The sequence below is a fragment of the Puma concolor genome, chromosome E2 (genome assembly GCF_028749965.1).
Source record: "Puma concolor isolate L17-30 chromosome E2, mPumCon1.1.hap2, whole genome shotgun sequence".
NCBI lineage: Eukaryota > Metazoa > Chordata > Mammalia > Carnivora > Felidae > Puma > Puma concolor.
In genome coordinates this window covers 12860446-12878285 of record NC_141681.1, presented here as the reverse complement: position 1 = coordinate 12878285, position 17840 = coordinate 12860446, and the positions used below count along the sequence as shown (strand labels likewise).

The 17840-nt window shown below is 54.9% G+C and overlaps 1 protein-coding gene across 1 annotated transcript; it reads right to left on the bottom strand.

Moving 5' to 3' along the window:
* Positions 1 to 909: 909 nt before the first annotated feature.
* On the bottom strand, positions 910 to 5629 carry LOC147573378 (chymotrypsinogen B). The gene is made up of 7 exons (XM_086688890.1): positions 5502 to 5629; positions 3580 to 3683; positions 3386 to 3465; positions 3206 to 3284; positions 2775 to 2955; positions 1495 to 1628; positions 910 to 1128 (listed from the first exon to the last, which is right to left on the bottom strand). Exons 1-7 carry the CDS (start codon positions 5554 to 5556, stop codon positions 967 to 969), a joined length of 795 nt encoding a protein of 264 aa, XP_086545016.1. The 5' UTR covers positions 5557 to 5629; the 3' UTR covers positions 910 to 966.
* Between the last annotated feature and the right edge of the window lie 12211 nt (positions 5630 to 17840).

The following is a 17840-nucleotide window of genomic DNA, read 5'->3' as shown; positions in this document are numbered from 1 at the left end:
CTCTCTCTCTCTGCCCCTCCCCGCTTCCCCTCAAAAATAAACATAAAAAAAAAAAAAAAACGCATAATGAACTGGGTTGCCTTTGGAGGATGATAAAGAACAAATTCATTATCCTGAAAATCAGTGAAAGAAAAAACGTGAAAAAAACTTCGTGAAGGAAAAGGAGGTAAACTTTCCCCTCCATGTGCTAAACCAACAGCACCACTGGGTAACTGACAGACGGGGTGTCTCTATGGAAGTATTCTAGATAATATATGAGAAATGAGTGTTCAAATTAAGTTGCCTCCAGCGTGCAAGCCCTGGAAGAACCAACGGACCCAGGCAGTGTCACAGTCAGCTCACCTCACCGAAAGAGAGCCAGCCAGCCCTGAGGGCTCCTGACCAAGGAAGCGGCCCCCACCTACAGCCTGGCCAAGGGGGCGCCCCTGAGTCTGATCCGGCCTCTAGATTTAACTGGGGAACCCAGAAATATAGAGGACCAGGAGGGGGCCTCCAGGGCACAGGGGACAAGCGCTGGTGCCTGTTGGAGATTTCCCGACCTGCACAGGTTAGTGTGTATCCAGCCTGTGCGGCAGACCCCAGGCAGGGAAGGGCAAAGGGCAGGGGGGCGCAGGGGGCCAGAGGCAGGCGAAGGTGCCTGGAGCACAGGGTTGACGGCTACGGACTGCATAGCCTGGCGGAGGACCGCACCCTTCCAGAAAGCTCCTTGGGTAAAGCTGGCTCCAGCAGATAGAAACTCAGTTCTACCTCGAGTGGAGTCCTGAGCAGGGAGGATGGAAAATAGAGCTAGAGCTTTCTAACAAAGCAGGATTAACTGGGAAAGACGCTGGTAACGCCGGCCCTGGGTCACAGTGATACTGCAGCCCCGCGTCTCCCAGGCCACACAGAGACACAGGGTAACTCAGTGCCTCCCGTCACATGCTTTTATTGGAAACACTCGGGGTTGGGACGGTGGGAGAAAGAGGCTCAGTTGGCGGCAAGAATTTCCTGAACCCAAGGAATGAGCTCGGTGACGCGGGCGTACACGGCGGGGACGGAGGTGGAGCAGGTGCCGCTGCCCCAGGACACGATGCCCACCAGGGTCCAGGCTCCGTCCTTCTGGCAGACCAGGGGGCCGCCAGAGTCGCCCTGCAGGAGGAGAAAGGACCTGTTTACAAGCCTGAAGCGGGGTACCGGGGCCCCGGTGTGCCCTGACCTGCCCCCGCGCAGGTTCTGTGCAGACAAATGACAAGTGTGGGGGCAGAGACTGGGCAGGAGGCTCTCCGATCTGGGCCACGTGGCAGGCCCAGCTCTGTCGCCTACTCCTGGTGGGCCTGGGGCACGTGGCTGACACTCTCCCCCGGCTGGCTGGCTGGCTGGCTGGCGTGGGGGCCCCCAGCGCCACTGCCGCCCAGAGGGTTGGAGCGGACGCAGCAGAAGGGAGCAGCCCCCTGGCCCGCGCGGGGGCGGGGCCGGCGGGGGGAGGGGCCGGCGGGGGGCGGGGCCAGGCCTCACCATGCAGGACGACACGCCGCTGGCCCCCGCGCAGATCATCACGTCCGTGATCTTGCTGCCCCAGAACTTCTTGCAGTCGGCGTTGGACAGGAGGGGCAGGGCCGCCTGCTGCAGCTTGTCGGGGGTCTTGTTGGCTGGAGGGACACAGGGGGCGGGGGCGGGGGCGGGGGGGGGCGGGGAGCGGAGGTCAGGAGCCCTCACCCAGCCGGCCCACCCCGGGGTGGAGGAGACCCTGCCTCCCCCCTGCCTGCTCCCAGTCCTTCCCCATCACCATGACCTCAGAAACGGAGCTCCCCACCTTCCCTCAGACCTAACAGTCCCTGCGGGACCCCTTCCTCTCCGATTCCACACCAGGCAGTGGTGACATGGCTTCCAGCACAGCTGTTCACGCGAGCCGTGCCCTGGCAGCCCGTGTGGTGGGCGGGGGGCACTGCCTCCCCTCCGGGGAAGGGGGCTGACGTCCTTTTCACGGGGCGCTGCTGGGGACCCGCCGCTCTGGGTGGCAGATGGGGGAGCACCGTCCTCCTGATGCCCTTTCCTGGCCGCCTCCTTCCCGGTCAAGGACCAGAGGGTGAGCCGGGGCCTGGGCAGGAGCACCCGGGACTCTGGAGGAAGATCGTCAGTGGAGGGAGCAGCCGGGGGAGGGGAGACCCAGCCGGACTCTCAGGGCCCCGAACCACACCCGGACATCTGACTCCCGGCCCAGACTTCACGGCGAGCTTGACACAAGCGCCCGCCTCAAGTCTGGAGAGGAGTCCAGGCTGGAAACCCGACCGTGGGGACCTCGTTGCAACGAAGTGAGAGTGCCACCTGCTGGTACTTGGGCGTTTCTTCAGCAACTTCGTCTTCAAGTGTGCAGTATTTAAGCTCATCTTTATTCATGTTCCGAAGGTTTTCATTAAGAGGGTTTTAGGGGCGCCTGGGTGGCTCAGTGGGTTAAGCGTCTGACTCTTGGTTTTGGCTCAGGTCATGAAATCTCCCAGTTTCATGGGTTCGAGCCCTACGTTGGTCTCTGTGCTGACTGCTCAGAGCCTGGAGCCTGCTTCGGATTCTGTGTCTCCCTCTCTCTCCGCCCCTCCCCAACTTGCACTGTCTCTCTCAAAATAAACTTTTTTTAAAAAGAGGGTTTTAAATAAATAAATAAATGGAAAGGTTTCAGAGTGTGTAGCAATTTAGACGAGAAAAAAAAGGAAAAGCCATATGGGTCCCACCTGGAGACCCCCGCTGCTCAGCCCCAGCCCCAGACACGTTTCCTGGGTGAAAGGCCAGGTGGTGCTCACCATTGTGCTTGGTCTTCCCCCAGCCCGTGGTAGCGCACAGCAAACCAGGGGGGAACTCATCCGTAGCCGCGGGCAGGCACACAGGGGACACGGTCTCGGAGAAGCGGGCAGGCGTGGCCAGCTTCAGCAGGGTGATGTCGTTACGGACGGTCAGCATGTTGAACTTGGGGTTCTTGAAAACCTGTGGGGCGGAGCCAAAACGACAAAGTTAGGCCCTCAGATTAGTCAGCAATCTGCAGGGTCCAAGCCCTTTTCCTGGTGGCCCCCATGGGGAAAACAGATCCACAGGAGCCCGGAATGAGAACTTGGAGGCGAGCCTAACCACTCGGGCTCCTGTGTTCTCAAGCAGCCCAAGGGTCTTATCCTTCTTGCCGCTGTCCCCAGCCCCGCAGCTGGGCCTCCTGGGCCAGCTGGGCAGGGCTCGGGCCTACCTTGGCGATCTTCAGGACCTGGATGTTCTCTTCATTTGCGTGCTGGTCAAACTCCCCAGCCACGACCACGTGGGATGTCCTAGAGGAATCAATGGGGGTTAAGGACTGGGAGTGGGCCCTGCTCCCTCCTCACCCCCACATGTGGCCAGAAGCAGAGCCCTGAGCCCGCACAGGCCTCACCTGACACCACAGTGGGCAGCAGTGACCACCCAGTCCTCGCTGATGAGGGAGCCCCCGCAGAAGTGGAAGCCGGTTTTATCCTGGAGGGACATGGGGAGGGTCAGGCTTAGCTGGACACCAGAAGCTCCCAGCCTAGCCCCAGCTGGGCTAACACCCCAGTGTGTCCCCCACTCTCTCACAGAAAACCCCCTCACCTGCAGGGACACCTGCCAGGGCCAGGAGCCCGGGACAGCGTCCTCGCCATTGACGATCCTGGACAGGCCATTCAACACGGGTTCGATGGCGGGGACCCCACACTCTGGGGGAGTAGGAGAAGAGGGAAGAAGGCTGAGGCCCAGAGTCCACAGAACTCCTGCTTCCTTCCGCCAGGACCCCACACCACCCTCCAGGCGACTTCTGGCTGCAGTCCTCAACCTCTATAAACCGGGATCCCCGCATGAAGCCAGCCCCCAGGCACCCTGCCAGGGATGCAGAGGCCAGGGGCAGGTCCTGCCGGGGGACTTCCTGATGAAGGAGCAGAAAACAGGCTGAGAAATCAGACTGCCTGGCTGGACTCCCAGGCCCAGCCTTCATGCTGTGAGAGACCTCAGGGCGTCACTGAATCTCCAGGGCTCATTTTCCTCAGTAAACTGGGGAGCACCCGAGGCTAACCTCACAGGTCAAAGCTCACCTGTTAGATGGGAGCAGAGAAATCGGCCAACCCCAAGTACACGGGGAGTCCAGAACCCTGGCGCTTTGCTGAAGCCGGTAAGAACCGGTACGTTCCACCCTTCTGTGCTTACGCTGACTTTTCTTTTCCAGAGGTTTCAGGAACTATTCATCGTGTCAAGTTTTAGTTTCTTAATTATTTAATAAAACAGGACTTTGCACCGTACAAGAACACAGGGGGGAAAACACAAAACATGGGCTCGAACTGTCAGAGGATGAGAAAAGACAGGTGTACTTAATGTGTCTGTGACGCACTTGCTGTGCCGGGACCTGGGGACTTCTCAGCACCCGCACAAGGAAGGTCAGGCTGGTGCAGGCCCGACCACCAGGCAGCCCTCCCTCCCCCGCTCCCTGTGGCAACGCAGGCTTCTCTACAGGTCAGCGCCCGCCCTGCTGCCCCCGGGTGACTCCGTGCAGATCATTCTTGCCAAAACATATGTCATCATACTAATCGCTTTCTTTGTAACAGCAAAAACATTAGAGCTAAACCAGGATGTATTTACACAGCTGAGTACTTTACCGTGATTACAGCGAATGGGTCTCCGCACCAACGGGGATAAATCTAAAACATCAGGTGGGTGGGAAAAGGCGCTTTTTTTTAAAGTAAGCTCTAAGCCCATCGTGGGGCTTGAACCCTTGACCCTGAGATCAAGAGTCGGAGGCTCCACCAACTTCACCAGTCAGGCGCCCCAGCCATGTTTTAAAATTGACGTAGAGTATAATACTGTTTGTGAAAGCTTATACGACTATTGTACAGAGTTTATGGATTTATAAATATGTACTAAATTAGTAAAACCCACACAGCAAGTTCGGAATTGGGTTCATCTTCCTCTAGTGGAGGAGGGAGAAGGTAACTCTAGCTGAATCTATTTTATGTTTTAAAAAGAAGTACCTGAGGCCAGTCTGCAAAAAGGTAATATTTACAAAACCCTGATGGTAGGTACGTGGCTGGAATGTCATTTTCTGTATTTTCTATTATTTCTTCTTCTTTTTTTAATGGAAAATGAAGGGCTTTGAAAGTGCCTGGCACAATAAATAAAAATCCTAGGAGGAGGCACTGAGAGTCTCCTGCAACCATACCCTCACTCTGTCCACGGCACCCCTGCCCAAGCCACTTCTGGGCCAAAGAACTCTTTGGTACCCTCTTGTCTCAGAGTGTAAGGGCTCAAAGGGCTCCAAGAGGACCCCTGTGCTCCCCGCAGCCTCAGTTTGCCTGTCTGGGTAAGAGACCCAAGGGTGCAGGGAAGGGGTCTCTAAAGTCCCTCTTAGCCAGGCCCCAAGGCTCACTCTGGACAGAGCCTCTCGGGCTCCTTCGATGGGCCTGGCCGCGGGGCCACTGGTAGCTCAGGGCCTCCCCGCAAGCCGACTCCAGGCCCAGCAGGCCCACCCCTGGGATCCCGACACTCACGACCGAAGGCAGCCCCCACAAGGGCGAAGCAGGAGAGAAGCCAGAGAAAGGCCATGTTGCTGCAGTTGGGAAGGAAGGTGTGGGCTGACTGCCCTGAGGGCCCTGTTTTTAAGTCCCCGGGGATACCACAAGCCCTGCCCAACCCCTGTGGCCCTGCCCAGCCAGAGAAGCCTGAGAGCCGCCCTCTCTGTTATCCACTGTTATCCAAGGACCTTGAGCGATAAGTGGGGGCCAAGCCCCTCTCACAGCCTGGCCTCGCTCTCGGCCCGAGATGCCCCAGCCCCTGGGAAAAGGGCAGCTGTCCTGATGCAACGTCCCCCCTAAGACTCAGCAGTGCCTGGCATCCTAAAGGCTCTGTCGGCAATGCCAGCACCCGGGCCAGGAGCTTGGGCCCCGCAGAGCCCAGCTCTGTGCAGCCTTTGCCAGGCCCAGAGGCGGAGACCCAGCCGCTGCCAGTGCAACAGGGAGGGACCCCAGCTCCTAATTGCAGGCAATCCCACCACGGGGTCCAGGAACCCCAGCTGTGCTCACTGGGAGGCCTCCAGCATGGCGAACACAGGCTGCAGGTTCCCAGCAAAGAGTACTTTCACCCAGTATCATCCACAAGTATTCTATAAATGTCCTGGCTTTTCCAGAGGGTCACCTTCAAACCAGCCCAGCCAAGCAGCTTCTGAGTGTGGGGGAGGGAGGGTGGAGGGGATGGTGAGTGGCCCCTGTAGGCCACTAGCAATGCAAGGCTGGCAAACACCCAGGGCTCAACTGAATCTCTTTCTGTCGTAATTCACAATTTAAGGAACTGTAAATAGCTTCCTGTCCTAGAAAATGGGGCTCTGAGGTGCGCCTGGGTGGCTCAGTTGGTTGAGCAACCAACTTTGGCTCAGGTCATGGTTTCATGGTTCATCGGTTCAAGCCCCACATCGGGCCCTGTGCTGACAGCTCAGAGCCCGGAGCCTGCTTCGGATTCTGTGTCTCCCTCTCTTCCTCTGCCCTTCTCCCTCTCGTGCTCTGTTTCTGTCTCTCAAGAATAAACATTTAAAAAAAAAATCTTTTTTAAGTGGGGCTTTGATTCCACACCATTAAATGACACACGAGGGAACAGAAAAGAAACAATGTTGATGGTCCCAGAACAATGAGAAAAGGAGGGTGTACATAACAGGACGGTGATGCATTTGCTGTAAGTAGAGGCCGAGTGACCTCTCGGCAGACCCTGGTCTAGACGCTGGGTGCTCACACGCACATAGCACCCTGCCCTCGTGGGGCCAAAAGCCTAGTGACAGACACTAAAGGGACAGGCATATGATGTCGTGAGTCCTATAGTCCAGGCAGGGAAGGGACAGTGCTGCTGTTCTGGAAGGCTCCCTGGGCCTCCCCCGTAAGGCGGTTTGTAGAGGAAGGTGGGCGGCCAGAGCAGTCTCCTCCCGGGGCCTGGGAGAAGCTGGCCAGACTGAGCAGAGCGAGCAGCACAGGGTCACTGCTTCTGATTGGAACTCCACGGGCCTGGAGGTTTTGTCTTGATCTGTACTTTTAGTTCTACAGAAGAGCTATGTGTAGTCACCACAGGGTAGGTTCAAAGTGCTTCCCCGAGGGGCAAGTGGGGGCTCTGACCAGTGGGGATGGTGGCCGCAGGTGGCTCGGGGCTCCTAGAGGAACCCTGTCTCTGGGGAAGGGCTGAGGCAGCCGTACTTCTGGGGACATAGAGGGCGTCCCCACTAACTGGGTCTGAGGCTTTCTGATACCTCAGCAGGCTGTGTGGTCCTCCCGGGGGTCCCAGCTGAGTGTCAGCCATGGCCTTGAGGGTAAGGAATCCATATCTAAGTTTCAGGTCAGGGTCACTTATTGAAACATTAACACGTGCTGGGTTTTCTTCTCGTTTTTTCCTTCCCTCATTCCAAGCAGGTCGCCACGCCAATTGTATTTTCCTTGCCTCAGGGACTTTTCCAGAGAGTCTCTGGCTCTCTAGGTCTGTTGTGGAAGTGAACTCCCGGCCCACCTGAGCGAAGGAGGAGGAACTGGCCTCAGAAGGCTACCTGAAAGGGAGGGAGAGCTTCCCCAGTGAGAGATGACCCAGGGTGGCTCAGAGCAACCCGGTCACGTTTGAGCCTATTTGTCGCTGCATTTTGTGCTTTGACAACAAACCAGAGCGTTAGGGGAGCACTCCCTGGGGGCAGGGTGATCTCCGTGTTACCAAGAGTGATCCCAGGGCCGCGTGCCCACAGCCGTTCCCCCTTCTCACCCCCGGTTCCTGAGGAGAGCCCCCCCTCCCCCCCAGCTCTCAGGGGGAGACTGATTCCTGTAAGCAGGAGAGGCTAAGAGGAGTCCCGGGGACCCCTGTCCCTGCACTGTGGCGGTCTCGTGGGGCTGTGGCACTTGGCACTTGGGCCACCATCTCGAGGCCCTGACAAGAAAGACAGAGATCCTGCCTCGGGATTACGGCATCACTGAGCTGCTGAGCAAAACCCGCATTTGCAACCTCCAAATCTCTGCTGGTTCGCTCTCAGAGAAGCAAATCCCGGTTGTTGAATCACCGTGCATGTGTTTTATGACAAGAAGCATCTGGACTAATACAAAGTAACCGTAAGAATGGAGCTACGTGTCTTCGTTTTCCCCTTCTGACCCACCTTCCAGCTTTCTCCACCGTGCTGGCTCCCGCGGACTGACCCTCAGGGACAGGAGCAGGGTCCTGTCTCCGGGGGAGGGAGAGAGGTCTGCTGCTTATTCTCTGAGGGCTGGCTGCGCCCCTCTCCACCGGCTGCAGTTCCTTTCAGGGGGCCCTCTCTGCTCAGGCCCCCGTTCTGGGTTCCAGAACTGCTCTCCCCTTGTCCTGTCAGTTCTGGGGATGTCCCTATTGTCGCCAGGGCCCTGTGCACCTCACTCGCCTTTTTCTTTTTTTTTAAGAGGAGGGGTTTGTCCACGAGGGCAGAGGAGGGAACTGGCAGTTAGGACCTTTTTTTTTTTTTAATGTTTATTCATTTTTGAGAGAGAGCGAATGAGCAGGAATGGGGCAGAGAGAAAGGGGGACAGTGGATCCAAAGCAGGCTCTGCAATGACAGCACAGAGCCCGATGCAGGGCTCGAACTCACGAACCGTGAGATCATGACCTGAGCCGAAGTCGGACGTTCAACCAACTGAGCCACTCAGGCGCCCCTCCTCACTCACCGTTTTTGTTTTCCCTAAGCCCTGCCCGCCCTTTGTAAAGTTCCCTTTATTTAAACTCACCTCAATCAGCCCAGTTTTGAGTGTGCCACCTGTTCAGGCTGATATACAGGCTGTGCCCCCAGGACCACTGAACACGGGACTCTGGGAAAGGGCTGCCCACATACTGGAGAAGTCCACGGAGAACCTCTATGTCAGGGACGATGAGGCCCGGGTGGCCCATGGCATGCGGTGGCATCACGATACTCAAATTAACACTGGGGGTGGCAAAGGCTGCAGTGCAGGTGGGAATAAGGCAGCGGAGGGTAAGTGGCTGTGGCCCCGAGTTCCCGCAGGTTCAGTGCTGATCATAAACACTGGGGAGTCGTACCAGTGGTCCAGGAGTGCACGAGAGGGTGATCAGTCATTAGAGAAATGCACATCGAAACCACAGTGAGATATAGTTCATACCCATTAGGATGGCAAATAGAAGCGAAAACCAGAAAACAGCAAATAACAAGAATTAGGATGTGAAGAAATGAGATCCCTCACCCACTGGAAGCGTGCATTAAAGACAGATTCAACCTACGATCTCACCATTCCACTTCCGTGAGTATACCCAGAAGAACTGAAAACAGGTCCCCAGAGACAAATCTGCAGACCTGTGTCCGTAGCAACATCCTTTACGGTCTAGGACACGGAAGCAACCCACGTATCTCAAACGAATCGTGGTCCACACACGGGATGGAGTATTATGCAGCCTTAAAAAGGAAGGAGATTCTGACCCAGGCTACCACATGGGGGAACCTAGAGGACATTGTGCGGAGTGAGTAAGCCAGCCACAAAAAGGCAAAGATCTGCACGATCTGTTTACAGGAGATGATTGCACAGGAAGTAGACTGGTGGTTGCCTGGGGGCTGGCAGAGGGACACGGTGACAGCTTAATGGGTACGGAGTTTCAGTGTGGCAAGATGAAGAGTTCTGGACACGGTGGTGATGACGGCTGCACAAAATGTAGACGCTCCTAATACCACTGAGCCGTTCACTTGAACGTGGTCAAGATGGTAAATGTTGTGTGGTATGTATTTTACCACAATTTGAAACATTTTAAAAACACATACACACAGGGGCACCTGAGTGGCTCAGTTTGTTAAGCACCGACTCTTGGTTTTGGCTCAGGTCATGATCTCGCATTTTGTGGGTTCAGGCCCCACATGGGGATCTGTGCCGATCAGGGCCTCCTTAGGATTCTCTCTCTCCCTCTCTCTCTGCCCATTTCCCACTCATGTGCTCTTTCTCTCTCTCAAAATAAATAAATAAACTTTAAAACACACACACACACACGATACCACTTCATGATAGCTATAGCTATAATTGAAAAAATTTTGTTTATAATTTAAAATTATTTTATTTTTAAGTTTATTTATTTATTTTGAGGGGGGGGGTACAGAGAGAGAGGAAGAGAAAGAATCCCAAGCAGGCTCTGCACTGTCCGAGCAGAGGCTGCTGTGGGGTTCAATCCCAGAAACAGGGAGACCACGATCTGAGCTGAAATCAACAGCCAGACACCCAACTGACTGAGCCACCCGGGTGCCCCATGGCCATAATTTTTTAAATAGGCAATAACAAATTTTGGCAAGGATGTGGAGAGAGCGGAACCCTCATACATTGCCGGAGGGAATGTAAAACGCTGTCGTCTCTGTGGAAAACAGTATGATGGTTCCTGAGAAAGCTAAAAATAGAATTAGTATAGGGCCCAGCAATTCCACTCCTATGTATATGATCCTCAAAAATGAAAGCAGGGAGTCGAGCAGATATTGGTGCAACAGTGTTCACGGCAGCACTACTCACAATAGCCAAAAGGTGGACACAACCCAAATGTCCATCAGTGGACGAATGGAGAGACAGCATGTGGAGCATCCATGCAATGGAATACTATTCAGCCCTGAAAAAGAGCGGAGCAGTGATACACCCTACAACAGGGATCAACCCTGAAAACTTTACACTCGAAGACAGAGTCACCGTAGACTACCGACTGTGCGATTCCATTTCCATGAAACATCCACAAGAGGCAAATGCACAGAGACAGAAATTGAAGTGGAGGCTGCAAGGGCTAGAGGGGGCAGGAAAATTGGAGGTATTGCTCAATGGACACAGAGGTTCTAGTAGAGGTGATGAAAAAGTTTTGGAAACAGTGGGCCCGGTTGTACAATCTCGTGAATGTAATCCACGCTACTGAATTGTACTCTTAAAAATGGTTAAAACAGCAGTATGCCTGGGTGGCTCAGTCAGGTAAGCATCCAACTCTTGACTTCAATTCAGGTCATGATCTCATGGTTCGTGAGATCGAGCCCCGTGTCAGGCTCTGCACTGACAGCCAGAAGCCTGCTTGGGATTCTGTCTCTCCCTGTCCCTTTGCCCCTCCCCTGTCTGTGCGCACAAGCTCACGCACTCTCTCTCTCTCTCCAAATAAATAAATAAACATTAAAAAAAATTTTTTTTTGATGGTTAAAATGGCAAATTTTATGTTATACATGTTTTACCACAATTTTCAAAATTTAATGTAATATACCCAAAACCACTGATTTGTCCACTTTAAATAGGTGAGCTATATAGTATGTGGTTCATACCGTGTGGCCAAGGACGAGCCTGGAGCCTGACTTGGGGCTTGGAAAGTTGCAGAACCTGACACACACTCAACCCCGTCAGGTTAGGAACTAGTGGGGAAGGGGTGGGGCCCCTGAAAACATGAGATGGGGTGCTTCAGGCACAGCAAGGCTATAGAGAACCCTGAACCCCCAAATCTCTGTGACCCTCCCCCTCCCCCCCCAGCCAGCACAGGTGTTCGCATCCCCTGTCTGAGAGAACCAATCTCTCTCTGCATAAAAGCTCTCTGGGACATCCTGGGGCCGTCACCTTCTGAGACAATGCCAGTTGTCCTCAGAACCTACCCCACCGATCCGTATCACCCCTACAAGACTAGATCCTTCACATTTCCCTGTACTCACACCTTTCACCCTTAAACTCCATATGGAAGGTGAGAGACTGAACACACAAACGGACAAGAGCCAGGCCGTACAGAAGACGGAAGAACAACTCCGACCTGCCGTCTGCAGCCGCCAGCCCAGCGAGCCAGGAACACCGGGCCCCAAAGGCCAGGCCTTGAGTCTTGGACGGCTTCCCCAACCTTTGCCCCACTTCCAAGGTAGGACCAGCCAGAGAAGCAAGTGTGCACGCTAACCGTTCACGTGGGATGCCCCGCTTCCAGGCGGCCCCCCCGCCAGGCTTCCCCGCGCCAAGGGCCTGCGATCAGGGCACCCCTGAAGCCTGCCCTTCGTCCGGAACAGAAGTTTCCCTCTCGCCTGCCTGCCTGCGAGTCTCTCCCCGGCTCCGTGCTGTGCGTGGCGAGCTCCAAAAGAAGAGCCTCAGCTTGTTGTCGTTCCCGTGGTCCTCCCGGACTTCCACAAAGGCCAGGCTCCTGTTGGCGGCGCCCCCCACGCACGTTCCCCTCCAGGGTCCAGGTAAGGTCTCCTGCACTTCCAGCCCCGCGGCGCGTCCCCCCACCATTGTCAGCTGGGATCTCCCCTTCTCCTGGTTTCCCGAGGCCGCGCCCACACCTTCACAAGTGGTCTGTTAAAGGTTCCACGAGTTGCCCGGTTGATCCGGCTATTTGTTTCCTCTGGGGCCGGGGGTTCCGGGTAGATACGGTCAGGTGGCCCAAAACTGCTTGTATTATCAGCTGAACGTGACCTTTTTTTAAGAGAGAGAGAGAGACAGAGAAAGAGAGAGAGAGAGAGAGAGAGAGAACACGAGCGGGGGAGGGGGCGGAGGGAGGGAGGGAGAGAGAGGGACTCTTAAGCAGACTCCACGCTCAGTGCAGAACCTGACACGGGGCTTGATCCCACAACCCCGGGATCACGACCTGAGCCAAAATCAAGAGTCAAACACTCAGCCGACGGAGCCGCCCAGGCAGCCCCCTGGACATGCCTTTTCTTTGAGGAAACGTTGCCAGTTGAGCTATGAAATAATGCTTTCTTTTCACTTAGGATTTTTAGTTTTGCTTTATGGGAAGAGGCCTTGTTACATATTAAACATAGGCTTTTTATCACCTATTATTCCTGGGCACACAGAAAGGACCAAACGTAAGGAAGGTAAATGAAGGTATTCCTCACACTCAGTCACCCCGAGAAGCTGGTCCCTCTAAGGCCTCTCCGGGTGGGAGTCACCTCTGCTCGTGTGGCCCGTGCCATCTGGCCGTCCTGGGTATCCGTGGGGCGGCACTGCTTAGGAGAGACTCGTGCAATGGTGCCTGCGAGGTGTTTCCAAAAGGCCAGCGTCCACTGGGTGTGGCCGCTCCCTTGACCTTACCGGAAGGGGCCACGAGGATGCTCAGACGCTGACCAGGCTCCTCTGCCTCAAACGGTCCTCAGCCGGGCTGTGGTTTGGAGCCCGAGACAGGCTGACCCTGCCCAGAGATGCCATTAGGAATAACAACCAGGTCTGTACAGGCACCAGGGCCACCTCGCCAGCAACTTAAAGTGGACATCAACTGGAAGACAACTCTGAATCTCAAAAAAACAAAAATGTGAAAATCATTTGTCTTAGAAACGAGTAGGTTGGGGTGCCTGGGGGCTCAGTCGGTTAAGCGTCTGACTCTTGAATTCAGCTCAGGTCATGATCTCACGGTTCCTGGGTTCGAGCCCTGTGTTGGGCTCGGCACTGACATCACAGAGCCTGCTTGGGATTCTTGCCCTCTCTCTCTGCCCCTCCCCACCCACGCTCACACTCTCTCAAAATAAATAAATAAATTTAAAAAACTGATCAAATATGTTCAATTAGACAAACATATGTTGGGTGAGCCAAAAAAGTGGGTGAGTGCCATTCTGTGCAGGCCCCCAGCATCAGGCTCCCTGGCTACGTTCGGGGGGTTGCCAGCCTCGTGGGTTCTGAGCCCAGTGTGGAGTTTGCACCTGGCCACTGAGCCCCTCGTCTGGTTTTCCAGCTCACCATCCTGACAACACTGTGAGCCTCTTAAGAAACTCGTTCTCTGGGGCGCCTGGGTGGCGCAGTCGGTTGAGCGTCCGACTTCAGCCAGGTCACGATCTCGCGGTCCGTGAGTTCGAGCCCCGCGTCGGGCTCTGGGCTGGTGGCTCAGAGCCTGGAGCCTGTTTCCGATTCTGTGTCTCCCTCTCTCTCTGCCCCTCCCCCGTTCATGCTCTGTCTCTCTCTGTCCCAAAAATAAATAAACGTTGAAAAAAAAAATTTGGGGGGACGCCTGGGTGGCACAGTCGGTTAAGCGTCCGACCTCAGCCAGGTCATGATCTCGCGGTCCGTGAGTTCGAGCCCCGCGTCAGGCTCTGGGCTGATGGCTCAGAGCCTGGAGCCTGTTTCTGATTCTGTGTCTCCCTCTCTCTCTGCCCCTCCCCCGTTCATGCTCTGTCTCTCTCTGTCCCAAAAAAATAAATAAACGTTGAAAAAAAAAAAAACTTTAAAAAAAAAAAAAGAAAAAAAAATTTTTTAAAAAGAAACTCGTTCTCCCCTTAAGTCCACAGTGTTTTGTTTTGCTGGTGACTGAGAATCTTGACTTGCACAAAAAGCCACAACTTTTGAATTGTGGGATGCCACGCTGTTCTATTTCAAATGCCTAAGTCCTGCAGGAATCAAGGCATAAGATATGTGCCATTAAAAAAAAAAAAAAAGACAGACAAGGGGAGCCTGGGTGGCTCGGTTAAGTATCCGACTTCGGCTCAGGTCATGATCTCACAGTTCATGAGTTCAAGCCCCACATCGGGCTCTGTGCTGACAGTTCGGAGTCTGCGTTAATTCGCTCTCTCACTCTCTCTCTGCCCCTCCTAGCTCACATTGTGTGTCTCTCAAAAATAAACATTTAAAAAAAAGAAAAAAAGATGAAAGAATCAGTTTCCATTTTTCTGATCTCAGAGGAAATACTTTCCCTGGTTGGCAGTCAGTGACGGTAGCCTAGCAAAACCTAGTCCCCCATTCTTTCAGATTTTATTGGAGATAGAGAAGACTCAGCTAAAATGCTTCCTTTCCTGACCCCCTTGCAGCTAGAGGTGGCCTGGAGAGACAGCTCTGCTAATGACTTGTAAGGAGACGCCACTGGATGGGGCTACTGGGAAGACTTTTTAAAATGGAACAGATTCTGTTGGCATTGTGTTTTTGCCCTTTTCGCTCCCTCTTCTTTTCCTGCCTGAATGCAGACGTGATGCTTGGAGGTTCAGCAGCCATACTGAAGCCACGAGGAAGATGCCTCGGGCTTTGAGTTGCCACATCAGCCTCGGACCTTCTCCCTTGAGAATTCTTGTTAAATGAGAAAATAAATGTCTACTTCGCTTAAGCTATAGTTTTTCAGGTGTCTATATTTCACAGCTGAACACAATGCCAGCACGTGCCCGGCAGTTTGAAATATGTGACAGTTCCCCCCACCTCCAAATATTAACTTAAGATGTCCTGAGCTAGAGGAGAAAGGAGTGTTCAGAGTGCATCTCTGACAACAGGCTTGAGATTCTGCCCGCAGCCATCTTCTGTTCCCTACTCTGCCATGGCTGGGGGGGGGGGGGGGGGAAATGATAGGAAAACAAGGGAGTTTAAGGCAGGGCCTTTGTCTTACTGCCTCTGACCAACCTTAGACATGCACCTCCAATCCCATCTTGCTGTGGAGTCCGAGAGCAGGGAGGGCCGCCTGTGAAGACCGGGAAGCTGGACCCTGCAGAGCGCCCCGAGCCTAGCACAGCAGAGGAAGCAGCCAGAAGTCTCCCAGGGTCCCGCAAGAGTGCGGCAGTGGCTGAGAAAGAAGCCTAGCCCTGGGGAGGCCTCGGGATAGGGAAGAGAAAAGGCCAGCTGCAGCCACGAGATGCAGGTTCCTCGGCAACCAGCAGTGTGGACACCTGAGGAGAACCAGCTCCCCTCTGTACATCTGGGTTCACTGCCAGCCAAGGATGACAGTAGTTACGCTCCATGGGCTGAGATTTGGTTTCCGGCTCCTGACAAAATTAATGATCAAAACAGAAATGACGCGGGGCACCTGGGTGGCTCAGGGCAAGCAGTGTCTGACTTCAGCTCAGGGCACGAGCTCACGGATCGTGGGTTTGAGCCTCGCATCCGGCTCTGTGCTGACAGCAAAGAGGGCCGCTTTGGATCCTGTCTCCTTCTCTCTCTGCCCCTCCCCCACTCGCACTCTCTCAAAAATAAATAAACATTAAAAAAAAAATAGAAACAGGGGCACCTTGGTGGCTCAGTCGGTTAAGCATCTGACTCCGGCTTGGGTCATGATCTCACAGGTCATGGGTTCAAGCCCCGCGTCGGGCTCTGTGTGGACAGCTCCGCCTGCTTTGGGTTCTGTGTCTCCCTCTCCCTGCCCCTCCCTACCTGCACTCTGTCTCTGTCTCTGTCTCTCTCTCTCAAAAATAAGTAAACACTAAAACAAGTTTTTAAAAAGAAAAGAAACAATGTTCTCTAATAGAAAAACTTAAAACCTTACATTTTTCACACGCCTGTGTGTAGGGCTGAGAGTCACCTCAGTACAAGGAACGAAAAAGAGGGCTGGGACGGGGAAGAGGCAACAGCCCAAACTTCCAGGTGGGAGAACGGCGCATGCATTGTGGGGTGAGGGAACAAACTACTAACAGAGGCAAGAACACAAGTGAATCATAAAACCATTTGCCTGAGTGAAAGAATCCAGATGCAAAGACAGGAGGTTCCACTTATGTAAATTTCTACAACAGGCAAAACTAATCTATGGGGAAAGAAATAGTTACAGTGGTTGCTGGTTGCCTCAGGAGAGGGGTAGTTGGAAAGAGGCGTGAGGGAACTTTCTGGGGTGACGGCATTAATTCACATCTTGGTTGTGGTGTCTGTTACACTATGGTGTGCACCTGCATGTATGTATATATATAAATTCATACTGCTGTTTACTTAAGATCTGTGCATTTCATCATATGTAAATTATACTTCAGTGTATCTTATTTTTAATAAAAAAGAGTTCGGATTTGACTCCTTACGAGGCAGGACTTCAAGAAGGAAGTTCACCTAAGGAAACTGACATCTGAGTTCTGGCCTCGAGCAATGCCCTAGTGTTAGAGTTGGCAACCGCGGGAGGACGCTTGCGTAATGCTCACCTCCCCCCACCCCGTCCACGCCGACAGGACCGGGATCCCTGGCACAACCCCCACCCGAGGCCAAATCCCAGGAGGCAGCTGGGCAGAGACTGGCTCAGGGCCCCCAGCAAAGCTCTTCCCCTCAACACAGGCTGCCTGGGAAAGACGCTGCCTGCTTGCAACGAGGTAACAAGCGCAGAGTTACGACTTTCTCAGATGGCAGACAACCCGCAAGCAAAGCCGTACCTTCTCCCTGGGAGTGTGCACGAGCGCGGACGGGTGCACTCCAGGGGCTTAGGAAGCAGGGTTCCAGACCCCTGGCTGGGAAGTTAGAAATATTAACGAAAAATGCAAGCCAGGAAAATATTCGTTACCGTAAACTTGATTGGCTGAACAACTTCTGGGCGCAGACACGCGTCGGCTTGTCCCGGGACGCCGACAAGAGGCTGCTGGGCAGGGGCCGGCCGTAGCCGAGGCCGAGCTGCGCCAGTGAGGAGGCTCTGCGCGCAGGCGCGGAGGAGCCTTGGCGTCGTAAGGAAGGGAAGGGCGCAGGCAAAGGGGTCCCTCGGGTGGGTCTGGGGTCGCGGCGGGGCGGGGTGGAGGGCCCGGGCCCCTCCCCCGGCAGGAGTGGGCGCAGGTGCGGGCTCGCCCTCCCCGCCTCCACCTGCAGCTGCGCGCTTTCTCAGACCTCTCGGGGCGCGCGAGCGGCGCGGGGGGGTGGGGCGCGGGCGGGCAGTCTGTTCCCAAGGCCTCAGCCACCTGCTGGCTCGGGCCGTCCTGGCCCCGCCCCCGCCACTCTGCCCCTCCCCCTCTCGGGTCCCGCTACACCCGCGGTCGCTGCCACTGCGCCTCCGGGGACGACCGCTGCGGCTCCACAGATGGAACAACTCACCGGGGGCCGCAGCATCAGGGCCAGCCGCTCCCGACAGTGCCTCCACCTGGGCCTTCCTCGGTCGCCCCCCTCGTCCTCTCAGCCCTGGCGCCCTGCCTTGTGGGCTCATCGGTGCCCTTTGGCCTCCTCCGGGCGACCACCTGCGACATTAGGCACACTTTGCTCTTTGCTCTGTGTCCAGCTTAGGCGTGGACACAG